Source organism: Cibotium barometz, chromosome 58, assembly GCF_041138505.1.
Source record: "Cibotium barometz isolate CiBa-2024 chromosome 58, ASM4113850v1, whole genome shotgun sequence".
NCBI lineage: Eukaryota > Viridiplantae > Streptophyta > Polypodiopsida > Cyatheales > Cibotiaceae > Cibotium > Cibotium barometz.
The window spans coordinates 17197184-17217408 of NC_141103.1; the positions used below are offsets into that span (position 1 = coordinate 17197184).

Here is a 20225-nt window from a genome sequence, read left to right on the forward strand (position 1 = left end):
AGCTCTTCAATGTCATGTGAATGTCAAATAAAAAGGTTGAATTTTCATGTTGACAGTGTATAATGTAGAGGTATATGGAGAGAGAGAGAGAGAGAGAGAGAGAGAGAGAGAGAGAGAGAGAGAGCTTATTCAACCTTCAGTCGTGTGTGTGTGTGTGTGACATGTTTGTGTGTGTGTGTGTGTGTGTGTGAGAGAGAGAGAGAGAGAGAGAGAGAGAGAGAGAGAGAGAGAGATTGCTTGCAGCCTTGCTGAGTGTGTGTGTGTGCGCTCAATAGTCTGCGCGCTGCTGGCTGCATCTGCGCGTTGTTTTTTTTTTTCATTTTTTTCCCGTTTTTTTTTCTTTCTCCCGTTTATTTTTTCGTTTTTTAATTGGGCCCGTTTTTTGCAGCCCACCGAACTCGTTTTTTTTTTGTTTTTTTCTACTTTAAGTTTGGCCCTTTATTTGGGCCATGCCTTATAAATAATAAAGGCTAATGAGCCCAGCCCAGCCCCAAAAAAATGACCACCAACGCTCAGCATTAAAGAGACGACGCCGACCTGCAGATTGAAAAAAAAACTGCAGCCATCTTACACGTGGAAAAAAAAATTAGCACACGCCCTTAATGTTCCGTACGTACGTCTAGAACGCCTCACATCCAAGTGTACGCGTACCTGACCCAACCTTGCTTCCCAAACAAACCTCGGAAAGTCTATGAGTACCTTGCACATGAAAGAAACAACTGTTCCAACAGACTTGGTTATGACTCAAGCTAGCATCTATCATAACTATCTGTATCAAAAGTAAAGTATCTATCCCTCAAAAATGTTGAGATAGCCTTGTGTTTGTAGGCGCAGAGTCCGAATGAAGTCTTGACGATCTAGTGTAGCCCTGTAACATGCGATGGATCATGGCATCCCATACCACCATGATACACTTCATACCCGTGCTACAATTACTACAAAACACCAGTTTGTGGATCTGTCGCGATCTATCAGAAACAATAAATGCCAATGGCTGACCATGTGCCACAAACTGAAACAAGTTCTCGAAAGGAAGAACTCCAGACGAGACTAGTGATCATAACTCAGTCTAGGGATTAGACAACATCTGTGTACACAAGGAGAACAACCTTGACTAGCGTCCCAGTCATAGCATCTGTCTAAACCCAGAAAATCTTGGAAACCAAAACTTGCTTCCAAAAACTTATGCACATAGCGCAAGTTCTTGAATAACCATGATTCAATCGTCTTGGTATAAGAATAGGCGGGTATACTTGGAATAGTGTGAATATTTGTACACTCTTGCTATGGACATAAAGCTAGAGGACCATCAAAACCTTAAGGACTGTAAGGTTGAAAAGGTACGTATTGGGTATTGTCGCATAACCGTCTTGTCATGCAATTTGACAATGAATCCCAACATGTAAACTTAATCTAGATGCCCTCTATTAAATATCCGTGTAGCCACAGTGGCAATGTGTGGTCAACTATTCCTCAATCTTATATATGTAGATAAGTCTTGCCTATCAAATCCCAACAATGAAAACAATGGTCATTCCCATATCTGTAGGGTATTAGGTCTGTGTCTTGCATGGTACAAGTCCATGACGAACTTGTGTGTGTGTGTGTCCATAAAGTTCTTCGAGTAAAAACTCCAATGTGTACCCAACAACAAACATGTGTACTTGCATAACATGGTACAACATTGTGCTTTTATTGTTAAACTATATCTTGCATGTTCCTTGCATGTGAAAAAACAAACACATACCTCATAACACGCTGGTCCAAAATTGAGATAGAACGAAGCACGTGCATCCGAACCTCGCAAGTACACCACAAAGTCTCGTACACAACCTAGACATCTTGGAGAGAAAAGAATCTAAAGAAAGATCATAGAAAAACATGTCGCCATCACTTGCTGCTGTAGGGCAGCCCACTGACGATTGTACGCCTCTCTCCAGACAACCTACATGTGGTAGACCTCGGGTAACACGGATGGCTGTGGCATGTGCGGCTTTGCTAGACTGCCCTGCATCTGCATGAGTGCATGCACACATCATGCATGGTTGCATGGGAAACAGCCCCAAAAACTTGGGCTTCCTCACCCCAAAGGGGTGCCCATCAGCAAGGTACAGTCCCCATGTGGGCTGCCACAAGCCCCATCGAGCCCCGACAATCCTTGCAACCGTTGACAGCCTTGGTCGACTCCAACAGCCCTTCACAAGTGCCATCGACAGTCCTTCCCACGTCCATAGCACAGGCGACCAGGTAAGGGACCCCCACGTGCGCCATTGGCTTCGGGAAGGTAGGTGTTTTTTTTTTGGGCATTAAAAAAAAACTACCTGTTTCTTTAAAAAAAAAAAACAGCGTGCTAATCTTGGCTCTTTTTTTTTAAAATAGCAAACATCGATTTAAAAAAAATAAAATAAAAACAAACCTTAAAAAAAAAACAATGCTTTCTTTTTCCATGCTTCCCCCTTTTTTTTTTGTTTTCTTGGCGGTGCTTAACCTGGCAGCCAGCTTTTTTCTGGCTGCTGCTTTTCTTGTGCTGCTGCTGCTTACCTCGCTTTCCTGTGGCTGCCTGGTGGCCTGCAATGCCTTACCCTTGGACAGAAGACTGCCCGCCAGATCTGGGGGCTGCCCGATAAGTCTCGGCTGCTGCCCGTGACCTGCTGCCCGTTGCTCGTGCCGCCTGGCTGGCCAGCCTGCTGCCCGGCTCCGTTTGCCTGGCCTGTCCTGTGTGCCTTGGGCTGGCCGCCCACAGGCCTGAACATGGCCACCTTGTGGGCTGGCCTTTGGTCGCCTTGCAGCCCAGCCACACAGCCGTGGGCTGGCTGCTGGCCACACAAGACTGGCTGGCCACATCTAGGCCAGCCACCAAGCCCCACAGTTGGGCAAGTTTACACGAGCAAAAGCAACGCAGCAGAAAAACGAAGACAGCCCAAATCACACGAATCCTGAGGCGCTCTACATGCAGCCATCACGGGCATACAAACATGGCGCTTTTTCTCACAGCAATCATGGTATAAAAACCATGTGCATCCATGGTGTTTTTTCTTGCACACCCACCAGCTTTCTCTCTCTCTCTCTCTCTCTCTCTCTCTCTCTCTCTTCATCTTGCAATAACCTACACATGTACGCTGCAGGAAACATAGAAAGAACTCACCCGAAGGTGTCCCGCTCGCATCTTCCTCCCGGAGAGGCTCTGATACCACTGTCAAATCCCGAGATCTCTTCGAGAAGGAAACTTGCAAAACAGCCATGGAAAGTGAAGACAATGGAGGGTTAGGGTTAGGGTTTACACAGGTTCAAGCAAGCGTGGAAACCAAGAGAAGAGTGAACACGACTTTAGTATGCCTCAAATATCAAAAAGTGAAGTACATTTGCCACATGATAGTGACCCTAAAGGATAAGTGTTCACATGTCCGGCAGTAAATGTGCCGGGTGGACCAAAACACTTATAAACTGCATATAAGTGAAACTGAACTAAACTGGGGGAAAAAACCTCCACTAACTGAAGTAAAAAGTGCCCCAGTAACCTACTGATGATCACTAGCACTCCTCTGGGTGCATACACAGCATAAAACCCAACAAACCCCCCTAGAGTGATATGTGATCACTGTACATCATCCACCAAAAGGAAACAAATTCAAAGCATTGCGGAATGCTTCAAATTTCGGACGTGGTAATGCCTTGGTGAAGATGTCTGCCACATTCTGATCTGTAGGACAGTAGATCAGACTGATATCTCCTGCCTGGAGTCTCTCCCGAACAAAATGATAGTGAATCTCAATGTGTTTCGTGCGAGCATGAAACACAGGATTCCTGGCCACAGCAATGGCACTCTGACTATCAGTATAGATAGGTGTAGGCTCCTCCACTGAAATATCCATATCAGTCATGAGACGACGGAGCCAAACACACTCAACAGTAGTAGTGTAGGCTGCTCTGTACTCTGCCTCACAAGACGAAGTGGCCACTGTGGTCTGTTTCTTGCTTAGCCAAGAAATGCATGAAGAGCCAAGAAAGAAACAATTTCCACTAGTGGAATGTCTGGTATCAAAATCACCAGCCCAATCTGAATCACTGTAAGCGTGTAACTGCATGTCACCCCCCTCAGGATAAAGCAACCCAAGAGACAAGGTACCCTGCAAATAACGGAATACACGCTTCACAGCTTGCCAATGTGACAACCGTGGGCTGTGCATGAATCTGCTCAACTGAGAGACTGAATACTGAATATCTGGCCTTGTATCACACAAGTAAATGAGGCACCCAACAGCCTGAGCATATGTAGTGGCATCAAAGGAAACACTGTCATCTTGTAGTGACAGTTTCATCCCAGGCTCCATAGGAGTACTAATAGGTTTGCAATCCTGAAATTTTAACTTCTCCAGAAGTTTAGCAACATAGCGTGATTGCAACAACCCAATGACTGTATGCCCAAATAGTAATGTACAAGGCCCAAGTCAGACATGTCAAATGTCTGTTGCAGTATCTCCTTAAAAGCTGCAATTTTGTCATCATTTGATCCCATGAGCAAGAGATCATCCACATAAAGACTGATGACCAGCAGATCTGTCTCTTCTTTCTTTACATACAGAGTGGCCTCTGATGGACTGTTCACAAATCCCTGAGTGAGTAGAAAAGCATCTATTTTTGCATACCAAGCTCGTGGAGCTTGTTTCAAACCATACAAGGCCTTCGAGGTCCCCATGTAGGAATGCAGTCTTTATGTCCAACTGGTGAACAACCCAACCACGATGTGCAGCCAATGCAATGACACACCTAAGTGTCGACATACGGGATGTAGGAGCAAATGTCTCCTCATAATCAATGCCCTTCTTCTGTGCATAGCCCTTTGCAACTAGACGGGCTTTGTACCTGTCAATGGATCCATCTGCATGTCTTTTCAACTTATAGACAACCATTTAGTACCAATGGCTTTCTTGCCTTTGGGCAGATCAACCAAATCCCATGTTTGATTCTTTTTAATAGAATCAATCTCATCCTGCATGGCTTTGTTCCAATGCACATTATCTCGTGCATCCACAAATGAATCAGGCTCATCATCATCCTGTAAACTGGCTGCCATAACCAGATTCAAATCCATGATGTGTGCATGCTCATTGGTCCTTGTCTCCCTACGAGTACGACCAGCAAGAGGACCCTCTAAATGGCTGTCCTGTAATGTCCTCAAATACCATCTAGGTATATGTCTGACCTGTGGTGCCTGCTGTCCCATATTTGGTTCAGCTTCTGGCTCATTTGGCTGCTGAATTTCTGCACCACCTACATCATTTGCTGGCTGTCCAGTACCCTTATGAGTTGGATCACCAACTGTGGAATGAAACTCCATGGGTAGTAGACCTTCAAACACATCATTTTCAGCCTGATTTGCCTCATAACCAGCCATGGATATTTCTGATTTTTCATCAAAAATCACATCCCGACTGATGAATATCTTCCTGGATAGTGGGTCATATAACCTGTAGCCCTTGCTCTCACGGCTATACCCAACAAAAATGCATTTTGTGGCTTTATCATCCAGCTTCCTCCTCAACTCTTTGGGTATGTGTGCATATGCAAGACACCCAAAGATACGAAAATGCGATACAGAAGGCTTGCGGCCATGCCAAGCCTCAAAAGGAGTAATAGAAACCAATGCCTTTGTGGGACATCGATTCAAAATATGACAAGCACACATTACTACTTCCACCCAAAAGATATGTGGTAGTCTTTTTGCCTTTAGCATACATCTGGCCATCTCCATGAGTGACCGATTCTTCCTTTCTGCAACCCCATTCTGCTGTGGAGTGTAAGGAGTAGTATACTGATGTTTTATACCTCTACTCCCAAGAAAGGAATTCAGCACATGTGACATATATTCCCCCCCTCGGTCAGAACGGAGAGTCTTCACCTTGCATCCTGACTCTGTCTCAGCAAGTGCTACAAAGGCCAAAAATGCATCATATACCTGTGATTTCTGTGTCAAAGGATAGACCCAGCATATACGAGAGAAGTCATCAATAAATGTTGCAAAATAAAAGCAACCACCTAATGACTTCGTCTGCATGGGACCACAAAGATCACTGTGTATAAGTTGCAACTTTGCAGTTGCTCTTAGAGCCTGATCACGTGGGAAGGAAAACCTGTGCAATTTTCCCAAAATACATCCTTCACAAATGTGATCTGGAGGCTTCTCCATGAGAGGTAGATCTGTAAACATATTATGTCGCTGCATAAGCATAAGACTACCAAAATTTACATGCCCCATGCGCGCATGTCATAACTCCGCATCAACCATAGCTGGAGTAAGAGTGAATGCATGATAAGCAGACTGATCCACTGGCTGAAATGCATCCAACTGATAAAGTCCATGACATAGTGTACCAGTAAGCATCAAGGTCAAGGCATTAGCTTTGTCTCTGACCATGCATTTATCATCATCAAAGTGGACTTGCATTCCACAATGTGCTAAAGAAGAAATGGACAACAAATTCTTCTTTATCCCTGGTACATATAAGGCATCTGTAAGGCGGAGAATGGAGCCATCAATGGCTGTGAGCTGAATCTCCCCAATGCCACGAACTGGATATGAAGCATTGTTGGCACACTGAACAGTTTTGCCAACAGGGGCAGGGCCAACATGACTAAACAAATCCCTGCGAGATGTGATATGCTTTGAGGCACCACTATCAAAATACCAAGTACATGCATGCTCTGTCAAACTGAGTGCCTGTGAAGACCATGAGGCATCATAGCTGCATGTATAAAAACAGTAATCCCTGTCCTCAACAAAAGAAGCAGTCTCTGGAGGAGCTTTAGAAGCATCATTAACAGACATCCCAGCTTCCTTTGCCTTCTCTTTGGCAATCCTCTTCCTACATTCAGTGATGTAGTGACCTGGCTTCTTACAGTAATGACATTTGCCCTTCTTCTTGGGCTGTCCATCACTTTTCTTGGTATCCTGTGAAGAACCACCATCACCTGAATTTTGATTTGCACTCTTTGGCTGAGATTTTCCTTTCCCCTTTTGACCTGTAGTAAATGCTTGTTCAGCATTTGTGTTCATATTCATATTCTTCCTCATTTGCTCCTCTTGTAGTAAGAGAGCAACAAGTTCTTGATACTTGAGGGGTTCAACAGCATTCCTCATGCTGAGGTTCAAAGAGGTATGGAAAGCCAAGTAAGATCTTGGCAAAGAGTGTAAGATGGTGGACACAAGCTGTGTCTCAGGAATAATCTCATCCACATTGATGAGTTGCTCTCTCAAATCCTGCAGCTTGTTTAAGTGGCTAGACATATCATCTCCTTCATTCATCTTCTGATTTTCCAGCTCTCTTTTCAAAAATGAGATCCTAGCCTCATTACGAGCAGCATACATCTGCTCCAAAGTCACCCATGCATTCTGTGAAGAGCCAGCTGAACGAATATGAGGTATAATGGACCTCTGAACTGACAATGCAATGAGTGACAAGCTTGTGCATCCCTGGCATCCCATGTCTTTTGAGCATTTGTTCTCTGAACAGGCAATGGCTGTCCTGGAGCCTGTACCTGTTGTCCTCGTCCACGAGCACCCCCTTGGGGAGGAGTCTCTGGAGCCAATGGACTTGGACGTGGTTCATCACCACTAACAAAATCCCAAAGACCTTTTGCCACAAGCACATTTTTCAGCATAAAACTCCACAAGGAGTAGTTCGTGCCATCCAATTTGTCTTCCTTAGACAAATATGTGAATACATCACTTTGCTGTTGATTTGCCATTATGCTTTACGCACAATGTTGTACCTGTTTACCAAAAAACCCAATAGTAGAAACCCTGATAATAACTGTACTCCACTGAATACAGTTCACCCAAATCTGCCTGCACTCTCAATCCTCTGAATGTGCAGCTCAATGCACCAATGACTGAGTAGAGCAGCAAATGGCGTACACAATGCCAAAATGCCCCAAAAATGCCCAAATTTGCTGCACCCAAACTGTGCAAAAAACCTGTATATTTCCTTGCTAGAAAATCTGCCTGTTGTGCCTGTATATTTTTCACAGAGAAAATAAAAATGCCCAAAAACTGAATTTTAATGCTTACCACTGAATGACTGTGTAGGTTGTGGTATTTCTGCAGGTACTGATCTCCAAAGTGCAAGTACAAATGACTGTACTTCACAGGCTGATGTAGGTGGAAGTACTGTGCAGGTAGCGCTTACTGTACGGGCAGGTACAGTTCTGTGTTGGGCGAGCAGGTACACGTCAGGTACAGAATGCGCAGTGTTTGTACAGTCGCCAGGTGCAGTCGCCAGGTACACAGCACTTAAAGCTGCACGTTTCTCTGTGCAGGTGACGATTAGCGCTGACTGTACGGAAGCAAGTCGACTGAGTACTCAATGCGACCAGCGTTGACAAGAGCTGGTACTGATGCTGACAGCAGCGAACAAGTACGACAGGCTGCAGGTGGCGATTTGCTGGCGGAGCTTACTGTACGGGGCTGGTACACGTACGTAACTGTAGGCGACGCCTGTTGTAGTACCCGATTGAAGGCGACGTGCGACGCCTGTTGTAGTACCCGATTGAAGGCGACGTGCAGTACCCGACTGAAGGTGACGTGCAGTACCCGACTGAAGGCGACCAGGTGCAGAAGTTGTAGGCGGCGCTTGACTGGATGTACGGATGCTGTACGGGCAGCAGCAACAAGTGTACGGGCAGGGCAATGCAGAGCTTCATGCTCTGATACCAATTGAAGACAATGGAGGGTTAGGGTTAGGGTTTACACAAGTTCAAGCAAGCGTGGAAACCAAGAGAAGAGTGAACACGACTTTAGTATGCCTCAAATATCAAAAAGTGAAGTACATTTGCCACATGATAGTGACCCTAAAGGATAAGTGTATCACATGTCCGGCCATAAATGTGCCGGGTGGACCAAAACACTTATAAACTGCATATAAGTGAAACTGAACTAAACTGGGGGAAAAAACCTCCACTAACTGAAGTAAAAAGTGCCCCAGTAACCTACTGATGATCACTAGCACTGCATACACAGCATAAAACCCAACAAAAAGTAAGACAAAGCAACAAACCCAAACCCTGGAGGGCAGAGCGGAAGAAACATATCTAGGTGCAGGCATACTCGCTACCCAACCATGACAGCCGTGAGTAAGGCTCACAAACTTGGCCGTCCCCACCGAGCCACGAGCTAGAGCGTCATGCTCTCATGAGTGCCCTGCCATCGTCCTCATCCGGTGTACTCTATCACCTGGGGTTGTCCCCCCAGGACGATGGCCTCCTGCGCGATGGTGCTCCTACTCCATGCGCTCTGCACTCCTGTGCTCCATCCGTCGGTGTGTGCCCCTCCCCCCAATAAATAGGGAAGGAACACCCAAAAAGCACACTATCAATAGGGGACCAAAAAGCACATGTCCACCCACAACATATCATACTCTAGCTTGTCAATCTGCCCTCCCTTAGCGTGCACATGACACACGTTTCATTGCAACTATGCCTGTGTGCCACTGCTTGAAATGTACGGAGGCTGCCCAACCAGTTTGAAGCTACCTGAGTATTATATGACCTGATTTGAAGCTGTTTGGGAATTCCTCTTGGCTGGTCGACCTGTTTTCTTGTTGCCCTTGGCTTGCTGTATTACTACTTGGAGGTTCTCTGCAAGTTCCGTTCCTTGCAGAAAGAGTGTAGTGCTTCAAAGTTTCTTGGCAATCCTTCTGCTCTGTGTGTCTGTAGCGCTACATCATCTGCATAGAACAGAGACTACTGTCTCTAGCTAAAGTGGAGTTTTTACCACCAAGTCTATCAATGAAATGTTCTAACTCATACCAAAAAGGGTGGAAGATGATGAGAGCCTGGCTTTACCCCAATCATGCTCCACATGCCTGTGAAAGTCCCAGCTCTGTGCGTACACGACCAGTGACCTGCCCATATAGTGTGATTTTGGCCCAAATGACCTCATCTTGCAACCCCTAATTGTCTCAATTGACCAATCAATCTGGCTTGTGTGCACCGTGTCGAGAAAGTTCACAAAGCAACAATATAATTTTTCTTCTCCATGCTTAGCTTCCTCAAATATGGCCCAAATTGTGAAGACGTTGAACCCCAAAACCATCCATTTGGTTTCGTATTGAAAGTATTTTTATTGGATGCTTAGTAAAGGTTTTTGGTGTTTTTATATAATGTTATTGATGATGTGTATATGCCTTTGCATGCTGAGTTGTCTTTTATGTATGCTAAATTGTGTGTTAAGGGTTTTTGGTGTTTTTATGTAGTGTTATTGATGATGTGTATATGCCTTTGAGCTTGTCTTTTATGTATGCCTCAATTGTGTGTCTCTGAACCTCATATCATTTTGATGGTGCACATCAGCATGCAGGCAGTGTATCTCAATCGGACCGTGATGTAACAGTCAATATACCTCTTGGAAATGGGAAGGTAGTTTTGATTTTTTTTTTTCACGTTATGTACATGTGTGCAGCTAGCGCCAGATATGTGCATTTCTGTATTTGGTATGTTACCTTGAAATTGTTGTTAGGTTATTATTTTATTAACTTAATGTTGTGGGTTTTCTCTATTTTCCAGGATTTAAACAGAAAAGAGAGAGAACTTGAAGCTAAGGAGGCTGAACTTAGACGAAGAGAGCAGGTGTGTACTTCAACTATGACCAAGCTTTGTATGGTTTCCATAAGGAGGGCAAAAATTACAAGAATTTAATCACCTGTATTTTTGTCAGATTGTAACTGTGCTTCCTACTCTCACACACATGCAACCGCTGTATACACCCTTCAGTATCACACGATAGGTTCCTGAATATGGGTATCAAACCCTCCAGGCAGGCATGACCTAAGGTGACATGCCACCTGAGGTCATGAAACCCGATCACTCTCTCTCTCTCTTTGTAAAATGCAGCTACTGAGGTCCTCGGTTTTTTGGGGTGGGGGGATCAGCTCGATCTGTGTTGTGGTCCAATAGAAAAGGTCATGAGGGTGCCTCCATCTCATGGACTGCAACTGAGATATCATGCGTAGTAAAAACCCGTAGCCACTTAGGGGGCTGGGTTGGTGTAAGCCACTCCGGAGGAATGGAAGAGTTGATAATTCTGTCTACCTTAGATCCGCGAGGCTCCTCTCCTAGTCCTCGGGTGGAAGCCGTTAGAAGGTTACCCACTCGCCAAGAGATTGTGCCGGTCTGTTACGTATCTAATGCGAATCCTCGAGGTTAGTGGCCTAATCCGACAGGGTTAGGGGAGCCTTGGGATTAGGGAAAGCAAGCTGGTACATGCCGCTAAGGCTCATGGTTAATAATACCAAGTATATTGACCGGATAGTTGTTTATAGCAGCAGAAGCCGCTATATAAGTGAGACTTGGGTTATTACTATTCACTAAGAGTTATTGAACGGGGCTTTCCATCTCAATATAGCTTCAACTTTATCAAGATCCATACGAATCCCTTCCTTGGACATCCCTTCCTTGGACAGTCTGTGATGGACTAGGATTACTGTCGAGAACATGATTGGATTCGACGGATCACAGACGGCCATGCCGAAGGCCGTAGTAGGCAGGCGTTGGTGGTATGCGAGTGCTGATTGGCATGGTTCGTGGGTTTGGATCCTTAGCCCGGCTCGGGGGTGATTTCGGATGGAATCTACGGTTGGGTGGTGAGCTAGCTTGCACCCCTTCTACTTGGTACTAATCTGGTTGTTTGTGTTTGAGGATATCCTAGTGAATCTTACCGTTGGCATCAGAGCAATCCTAAACGCGGACGTAGGAATAGAAGATTGCCTGTCGTTCTATTGCTTTTCAAGTTTGCGTTGGACTCAAGTATTTCTCTTAGTCACCATATCTATGTTTGATCTACAAGAAAGAAGTAGGTCTATTTCCATGGTTGCTTGCATGATGGAACCTTGTGGATTCTAGGTGAGCGCGAGCGCGAGCGTGCACGTGAGAGAGGGAGAGAGAGAGAGAAATGAAATGTTAATAACGTCTTCAAAAGGCCATAATGACCTATGAGACCAAAAAGTTACATCATGGTGGATCTGATACAATGTCTGGATAAAAAACCAGAAAATGAAAAATAAAGATGATACTACTGGCCAGAGTCACATGGGGACGGGGGACGGGGACGGGGGACGGGGACGGGGACGGGGAAGTGCCGTCCCGGGGACGGGGTCGGGAACGGCAAAAAAAAAACCTCTTTTTTAAAAGCAATTTAGGAGTTGTATGCATGACATACATATAGAGAGACACTTTGAACAAAATTTTACACCGAATAGACAAAAAAACAAGAGTCATTTTGAGCAAAATGCGCTAATAAAACATCGATGGCACACTGATTATGTGATTGATAGTCTGATAGATACAAAGAGATAAGTACATGCCTCATGGGCAGTGAGGGTTACAAAAAAGAGTGGGTACAAAATAGAGATACTAGATCGATCATAGATGATAGATCACAATAGATCATGCAATTCCATGCCCTTGAGGCTTGAACCACCGCCCACTCCACGACTAGTGTAGTGGACCTCATCCCACCATGACCATGTGTGCACCGCCGGCCTCCTTCGTGAAGAGCCCGCAACGGAAGATGTGGCGGCGGCGCCTTCACCTTGAGATGCCATGAATGATGATAGTGTGAGAGAGAGGGAAGAAGGGTGCAATAGAGAGTTGCAAGTTGCCGCTTGACTCTTGAGGCTTGCAAGTCTCAAGAGGGATGGATCATGGAACTTGGAGAGAGAGAGAGAGAGAGAGAGAGAGAGAGAGAGAGAGAGAGAGAGAGAGATGGCTTGGAAGTTGGCACAATGTAGATAGTATAGAGAGAGAGAGAGGGCTAACTTGCCACTTGGGCCTTGAGGCTTGGACAATGGAACTTGGAACTTTGGAAGCTTGAGGCTTGAGCAATGAGGCTTGAGCAATGAGGCTTGAAGCTTCAAACTTGAGCGTGGAGAAAAGTCCTAAAGTGTGCCTTCTTTTATAGCTGGAAATTTGCCCGTTTCTGGCCGTTTTTGGCCGTTTTCTGACCGTTTATGACCCCTGTCTGCGTCCCCTGTCTGCGTCCCCTACCCGTCCCGCGTTTCGGGAACGCGTCCCCGGGACGACTGTATGCGTCCCCATTCTGCACGGCGTCCCCTGCGCGTCCCCCCCCGTCCCCGGCCGTCCCCGTCCCCGCGTCCCGCGTCCCGCGTCCCTAAGGGCCGTCCCCGCGTCCCCGTGTGACTCTGCTACTGGCACCTAGAAAATGAAACTGGAACTGGAAGGTAAACAGAAACCCTTATAGGGTGTGAATATAGTGAGGGGGGGTACGCTATGGAGGTGAGTGGAGTACAATGAGGGGATACAATATCATGTGGGACGGGGGGGGTACACTATGGAGGTGCCTCCATCTCATAATATGTGCCGCATCGGACGCTTGCGGATCTCCTCAATATCCTCTGTGGTCAGCACCCTGACTGGGTGCCCCGCATGTCTCGCAAGAATAATCCGAATCCGCCGCTGCAACCTCCGTCTATGTTGGGATGCTCTCCTCCGTAGTCGTGGGCATCTGGACCACCCAAGCTCAATCGCACGAGCAATCAGTGTACCGCTGGTGTGGGCGGTATCCATGTCCTGCTGCTGCTGTGGTCCATCTGGCGCAGTGATGGTTGGACTAAAGAAGTCTGTAATGTGCCTCTGAGTCTGGCTCTCTGTTGGCCTAAGCAGGCTATCTCTATATCTCCGCAGCTCAAGCAAGAACAATCCCAAATACCTCTGGTCCTGGTACCCCATGACTCTGGAAAGTGGTCCAAAACCCTCTCTGAATAAACAATGGAAACGACCACGTATCTCATAGTATGCAGTACAATGGCATATATAATGCAGCTCTGTCTCTGGCTCCCCATGGCATACTCGACATATTCTGGCCTTAGCTGGTATACCTCTATATCGGCCAATCTCAATCTCAAGCTAGTGTGAGGTGGTGCGAATCTGACCAATAGCACATCGTACTGCATGAGACAAGTGTACATCCATGTAACTGGGTCTGATCACAAAACCATCTGCTGTGAGCTGAAGAAAATCGTTCTCGAATGCCACCCAGTCGTAGTCGCAATCTAGTTGGTAGTCTTGTTTGATTGCGGGAGTACAAAGAATGTTGTTGCTGAGCATGTTGCCTAGCATGCCGCTTAGATTTGACTCCCATAGCCTCACTTGCCTCAAGTGCAAAAAAACACAAAGGTGAGAGAAAAAGAAAGACCTTACAATTCATTAAATGCTTCCAAATTCTTCAAGGTCCCACCTTACGTTGAAAAATCTTAATTTGAACCGCCTTGGATTGTGTACTGCAATTAGGGTTTGAATCTTGAGGGAAGATGTTGAGAATGGAGTGTTTTCATTGACTTTGCGAATATAGCTTATACTTATTGAAATAATTGATTCTTAAAAAAAATGCTTTTGTTGGTTAGGTTTAGTTGTTTTGTTGAGTTGCTGCTAGTGCTTTGAAAGTTTGAAACACCAGAATTGCTAGGGTTCATATTTTTTCTTGAGTTGCCGCTTTATTTAACTGTTTGGAAGTTCCTGGACAGATAGGGTTTGCTGTTTTCACTGAGTTGCTGCTGTTTTTTGTTTTTTTAAAGCTTCTCGACCTCTAGGGTTTGTTGTTTTTGCAGAGGTTGTCCTATTGTTGTTGTTTTAAAACCGCTGTGCAGCTAGGGTTAGCTGTTCGAAGTTGTATGGACTGATTTGCTCACAATAAAAGGGGTTCCCTCTCAGCAAAGAGATGACAACCTTCTCTAGCAGCTTAGAGGTTTCACAGGCACAAGGTTGGGGTGGCTCTAATTCCACTTTTCAGAGAAAGAGAGGAGAGAAAGTTCAGTAGCAGCTACAAAGACAAGATACAAAGTGAGACCCCAAAGATGAATTCCTAGACCCAACTGTAAGTTGGGTTCACAGCAGAAGTAAAAGGATTTACACTAAAGCTAATAGTCTAAGCTAGTATGGGAGCCCAAAGTATAAATGATCCCATGAGTGAGTTTTATAACCAACGAGGATTTATCCAACAATCCCTACTTGGTTGTACACAAACTTGTCCCTTTATAGGTCAGGGCTCATTATGTTCTCTAGCTCTCGGAAACTCCAGTGGGGTTATGTGTCTCTTGGCCTTCCATTTTTTTTTTCTCAAGAGAGCAGCAAGCAAGGGTTTCCAGTGACCAGCACATGTTTTGAGAGCTGTGGCTTGAATTGTAAAAGTAGCTATCAATTATTATCTTTTATTGCAGCGAAACTTTAGTGAGAAAGGTCAACATCTAATTTTTAAGCATGCAGGATAGGATGAGATTGTGAGTGTAAAAGTAGCTCTCAATCATTTGAAGAATCATTGAAAAACAATTTTTCTTGTCTCTTTCAGGAGCTGAAGAGGAGAGAGGATGCAGCTGTTAAAGGTAAGGCATGCATTTGGAAAAGCTTGAGAGTCATTCAAATGTTCTGCTTGAACAGTTTGTCACTATCATCATATTGATTAGAATTTTACTTGTTTTCGGTTCAACTAAAACTAAAACTAAACGTGCAGCTGGAATTGTCATTGAGGAAAGAAATTGGCCACCCTTTTTTCCTATTATTCATCATGATATAGCAAGGGAAATTCCTGTTCATCTTCAGCGTATACAGTACTTTGCATTTGCCAGCTGGTTAGGTAAGTTGTTATCCACTTTCCTTTTCTTTGAGATTATTTATGGTATGATGAATTTAATGGTTTAATCCATTAAAAGGAAGGAATATTCCTGGTACGATGTGAAAAAGTCAAGGCCAGCCGCCAGCTTCATACAGGCTAAAAGTAAGGTGCACATGCACTTTCTAAAAAGGCACATCTATTAATGGCTTCTAATGCAGTCGCTTGTAAAACTATGTACACCTTTTTTCTAACTAGAGTTGACAAATCAGCGCGTATTGGAGTGGTAGAGCTTGTGGTTTCCAAGGCCATGTCTTGGGTTCGAATCCCACTCTCCCTCACCCACTGCTCTACTAATAAATAATAGATTGTAAAAAGAGACATTGGATTATATTAGAAGAGAAAGCAATTATAGAACTGAAGTACGATATGAAACTGAGTACCACTGTGTTGTGAAAATATATTCAAATTTTGAAGTGAGGAAATACTTGTTTTTCCTGGAGTTTTGTTTTTGTTTTTTTTTGGAAGAGAGAGAGAGAGAGTTGTATTAACGTCTTCAAAAGGCCAAAATGACCTATGAGACCAAAATGTTACATCATGTCCATGGAATACATAATCAGGTACTGAAAGTAAAACTAAAAGAAAATATACGTGAAAAAACAAAGAGCCTCAAGCTCTAGCATCAGCCAAGGATATCTCGCATAGGGCGTTGCAACATGGTACCTAGTGTAGTGAGGCTGACAGGGCGGGAGAAAGTCCTACGGTGGTGGGAAATGATGGCTTTGATCCTCTTGAGGTGACGTGAGTGTGGGCAGCGGCAACTATGTCGGGGGTGTTGGGCTCTGCGTAGCTCGTTGGCTCTGTCTAATGTCACTTCTCTCGGTTGGGCTCTTGCACCAACCTGGAGGTTGGGGGGAGTGGGTGGATTTGCTCTAAGGGCTTTGGTATGGAAGAAGTCAGTGAGAGTTCTCTGTGTTGGTCCTCGGGTGGGTGTTGCTGATCTGGGTCATAGTAGGGATTCCTGGTGTGTGCGGAGCTCCAAAAGAAAGAGCCGTAGGCATCTCTGGTCTAGAAAGTGCATGATCCTAGAGAGTGGTCCAAATCCCTCTCGGAAGAGGCAGTGGAACCTCCCCCTGATGTCATAGTATACTGGGCATCTGCATATATAATGAGCCTTTGTATGGCAAAGCTGACATGTCTTGTCCTCTGGTGTTGCTGCTCTCGGTCCATATCTGGCTGTCTCCACTCTCAACTGGTGGGATGAGGTGCAGATCTTGCCAATTGCACACTGCACCCCGAATGAGAGATCTGTATCCATGTATGTATCTATCTAGTGGGAGCTCCCATAATCTGTGCTAGTATGTTTTGGAAAAGAGCCTCTATCATGACCCTATCTCTGCTCGCAAAATCTCATGTGGCACTGAAGGCTTACTCCTGATCATGTGTGAGATCATCATCACTAGTGGTCTCTCCATCGGCTTCCACCCATCATATACCTCTCCTATTAGAGTCCCGTCCCAAAAACAACTGATATAGCTGTTGCTCAAGTGTGGCTAGATAGGCACACTTCTTCCTCCGCGTGAGGCACCGGAAGGTCACTCGTGCACGCTGGTGAGTGGTGGAGCTTAGAGCAATCTCTTGTTGTAGAGAGCATGGGTCTTTTGTCATTCCTCATCATACCAATTGTTCTGTGGAACAGTCCCATCTGGTGGTTGGGGAGTGGCTCTGGTGTGTGGAAATGCGGCTGGGGCGGATGTGTGAAGGGAGGCTGCAAGCTGTGTAGTAAGCTCATTAAGTGGGATGTGTGGGTCAAGGTCGGAGATGATGCAGAAGATGTGATTAGAGTAGACCGAGGAGGTCTCCCTGGTGAAGTGGTATTTCGGGTGGTGATGACGTGGTAAGGTAGGTGGATGAATGGTGTACTGGCATGTGAGGGAGAAGGCTAAGTAGGCATGATCACTTGCCACACAAATGGGGTGGGGTGAGATGGTGAAGTTTGAAATGAGTGGTATCAAGGAGAGAGATCCCATCAAGTAGTCCATTGTATTGGCTCCATGTTTGAAGGGGTAGCAGGTGAAGGAGCTGGAACCCGGCCACCGAGCTAGGCCATTGTAAATGACTAGTCCATGAGCCCCACCAAGGGCGAGAAAGTACTCCATGTAGTCTGTGCAGGTCACTATGTCTCGCACAGACTGCAGGAGAGGGGTGCCTGTGCACTGGTAGTATGGGCATTGAAGTCTCTAGCAAGGAGGATATCCCCTAGTTTTGAGAATCTCATAATATCATCGTATAGTGGGAGGTATGGGGAACTCCCCACTGGTGGCATATTTGGATGTAGATGGTGCAAAGTAGCACACCGCAAGTTGGATGTCACAGGCTCTTTGTGTATTGATCCTCACCCATATGAACCGTGCATCCTCATCCCATCTGATCATTTGTATCACATGCTGTAGCTCCTCCCTGTAGAGTATGGCCACTCCTCCCGAGCCTCTAGTGACTCCTATTGTACGGGACTGTGGATGGTGGACAAACTCCCATCTATAGAGAGCCTCATAAAAGTTGTGGGGGCATTGGTTAACCCAAAAGACATGACCAAATACTTCGTAATGTCCATACTTCGTGCGGAAGCAGTCTTGTGCTCATCACCTTCACGAATACGGATTTGACGATATTTGGACTTTAAATCAATCTTCAAAAATACTTTGGCATACATTAAGCAACCGATAAAATAATTTATCAATATGAGGAAGAGGGTATTTATTCTTGATAGTGAGTTTGTTGAGGGCATGATAATCAATGCAAAGTCGCATTGACTCATCTTTCTTTTTCAGGAGCAAAACTAGTGCACCAAAGGGGCTCTTACCAACGAACATAGTTTTGCCTGGTTCGCGCACTGCTCCCTAAGTTCGATACGGATGGTTTGGTACGGTTTGAAACGGACGGTGCGCTAGCGGTTCGATACGGATCTCAGGCGAACATTTTTTTAATGCCCATTTTTTTTTGGCCATTTTTTGACCGTTTTGTTTGCCGTTTTTGACCGTTTGGAGAGCCGTTTGTTGGGCATTTTTTGGGGCTGTTCATTGCTTAGCTTTTGCTTGCTTGCCTTGGTCCTTTGGTTGCCAACTTGCCTTTGCTTGAGCCTTGAGCCTATCCCTATTATCTATATAATAGGCCCTCCCCCAACCCTATCCTCACAAGTGCTCATTGCTCAAGTCTATTCTCTCCCTTGAGTCCCCTCTAGGCTCTCTCTCTCTTCCTCAAGGCTCAAGCCTCTCCCTCTTCCTCAACTTTCAAGCCTCTCCCTCTTGAGTCTTCCTCAAGCCTCCCCCTCTCCCTCCCTCTCCCTCCCTCTCCCTCTTCCTCAAGCCTCTCCCTCCCTCTCTCTTTTCTTCTCCTGAGATCCTTCTCTCTTCTCTCACCATGAGAGAAAAGCAAGCCTTTACTTAGCATGCCATTACCCATGAGAAGAACGAGGGGAAGTTAGGGGCATGGAAGTGGACTTGCAAGTATTGTGGCAAGGCCTACACTGGTAGTGCCACTAGGCTTCTTGCACATCTCTCCAAGATGGGGGGGCAAATTGCACCTTGCAAGATGATCCCTCAAGACATTTCCGATGGCATTGTGAACAAGTACTTATTGCTTGGCAAAGCAAGTGATAGTTGAAGAGTCCCCCCCGTTGTTTCCGCCGCTCAAGACAAAGTCATCCCGCCGGTAAGGGATACATTCTCCTCATCCTTCTCCGTATCCTTCTTCCCCTTTACCAACTCCAATCCCTCATCAAAGAGACCAAGTGAGTTTGAGGTTGTTCTACACAAGAGACAAGCCACACTTGGAGGCTCCATTGGAGCAAATGTGGCCTCTCTCTCTTGGGTCTGAGCAGAGCAACAAGACGCAAATGTGGAGATTGCACGCATGGTCATTGAGTGCAATCTCACATTTCGTGTCCTTAAAACTCCTCAATGGCAAAGGATGGTGAGGGCGATTGCCGAAGTAGGACCCTACCATGGTCCTTGGCATGGTATCACCCACAATGACATGCGCACGAAGGTACTTGATGAAGAAAAGGAGAGAATCAACAAGTTCCTCAAGCCCGTCCGAGCGGGATGGGTGAAGTATGGGTGTTTCATCCTCTCCGACGGATGGACCGATAGAAAGAAGAGGGGCATCCTGCACTTCTTGCGGGCTGTGGATGTCGGAAAGGCGGGGAAGAAAACCTTGGGCGATTTCATCTATCGCCACATTCGACAAGCCATAATCGAGGTGAGATACAATTTTAATTTTTGAGTTTAAAGCTTGAAAGTTTAGCCTATGCCTTTCTCAACTTTCAAGTCTTATTTATTTTCCTTTTTCATGCATCCATCATCCTTGTAGGTTGGCCCCGAAAATGTGGTTCAAGTGGTTATGGACAATGCGTTCAATTGCCTCAAGATGGGCCGCTTGCTTGAGGAGGAGTTTAAGTCCATAGTATGGACTCCTTGTGCCTCTCACTGCCTTGACTTGCTTATGGAGGACATAGGCAAGTTAGAGTGGGTGAAGACTGTGGTGACACAAGCCACTCAAATTGTTACTTTTTTCAGTCAAAAAGTCAAGGCCCTTGCTATCTTCCGCT

At 45.6% G+C, this 20225-nt stretch overlaps 1 protein-coding gene across 1 annotated transcript in view; it reads left to right on the forward strand.

Moving 5' to 3' along the window:
- LOC147605974 (secretory carrier-associated membrane protein 1-like) overlaps positions 1–20225 on the forward strand; it is a 46664-nt gene that overhangs the window by 17140 nt on the left and 9299 nt on the right. Inside the window, exons 3-6 of the mRNA XM_086792331.1 lie at positions 10348–10413; positions 10561–10623; positions 15356–15389; positions 15518–15640. Of these exons, the coding sequence (XP_086648457.1) occupies positions 10348–10413; positions 10561–10623; positions 15356–15389; positions 15518–15640 (286 nt within the window). The remainder of the gene's footprint in view (positions 1–10347; positions 10414–10560; positions 10624–15355; positions 15390–15517; positions 15641–20225) is intronic.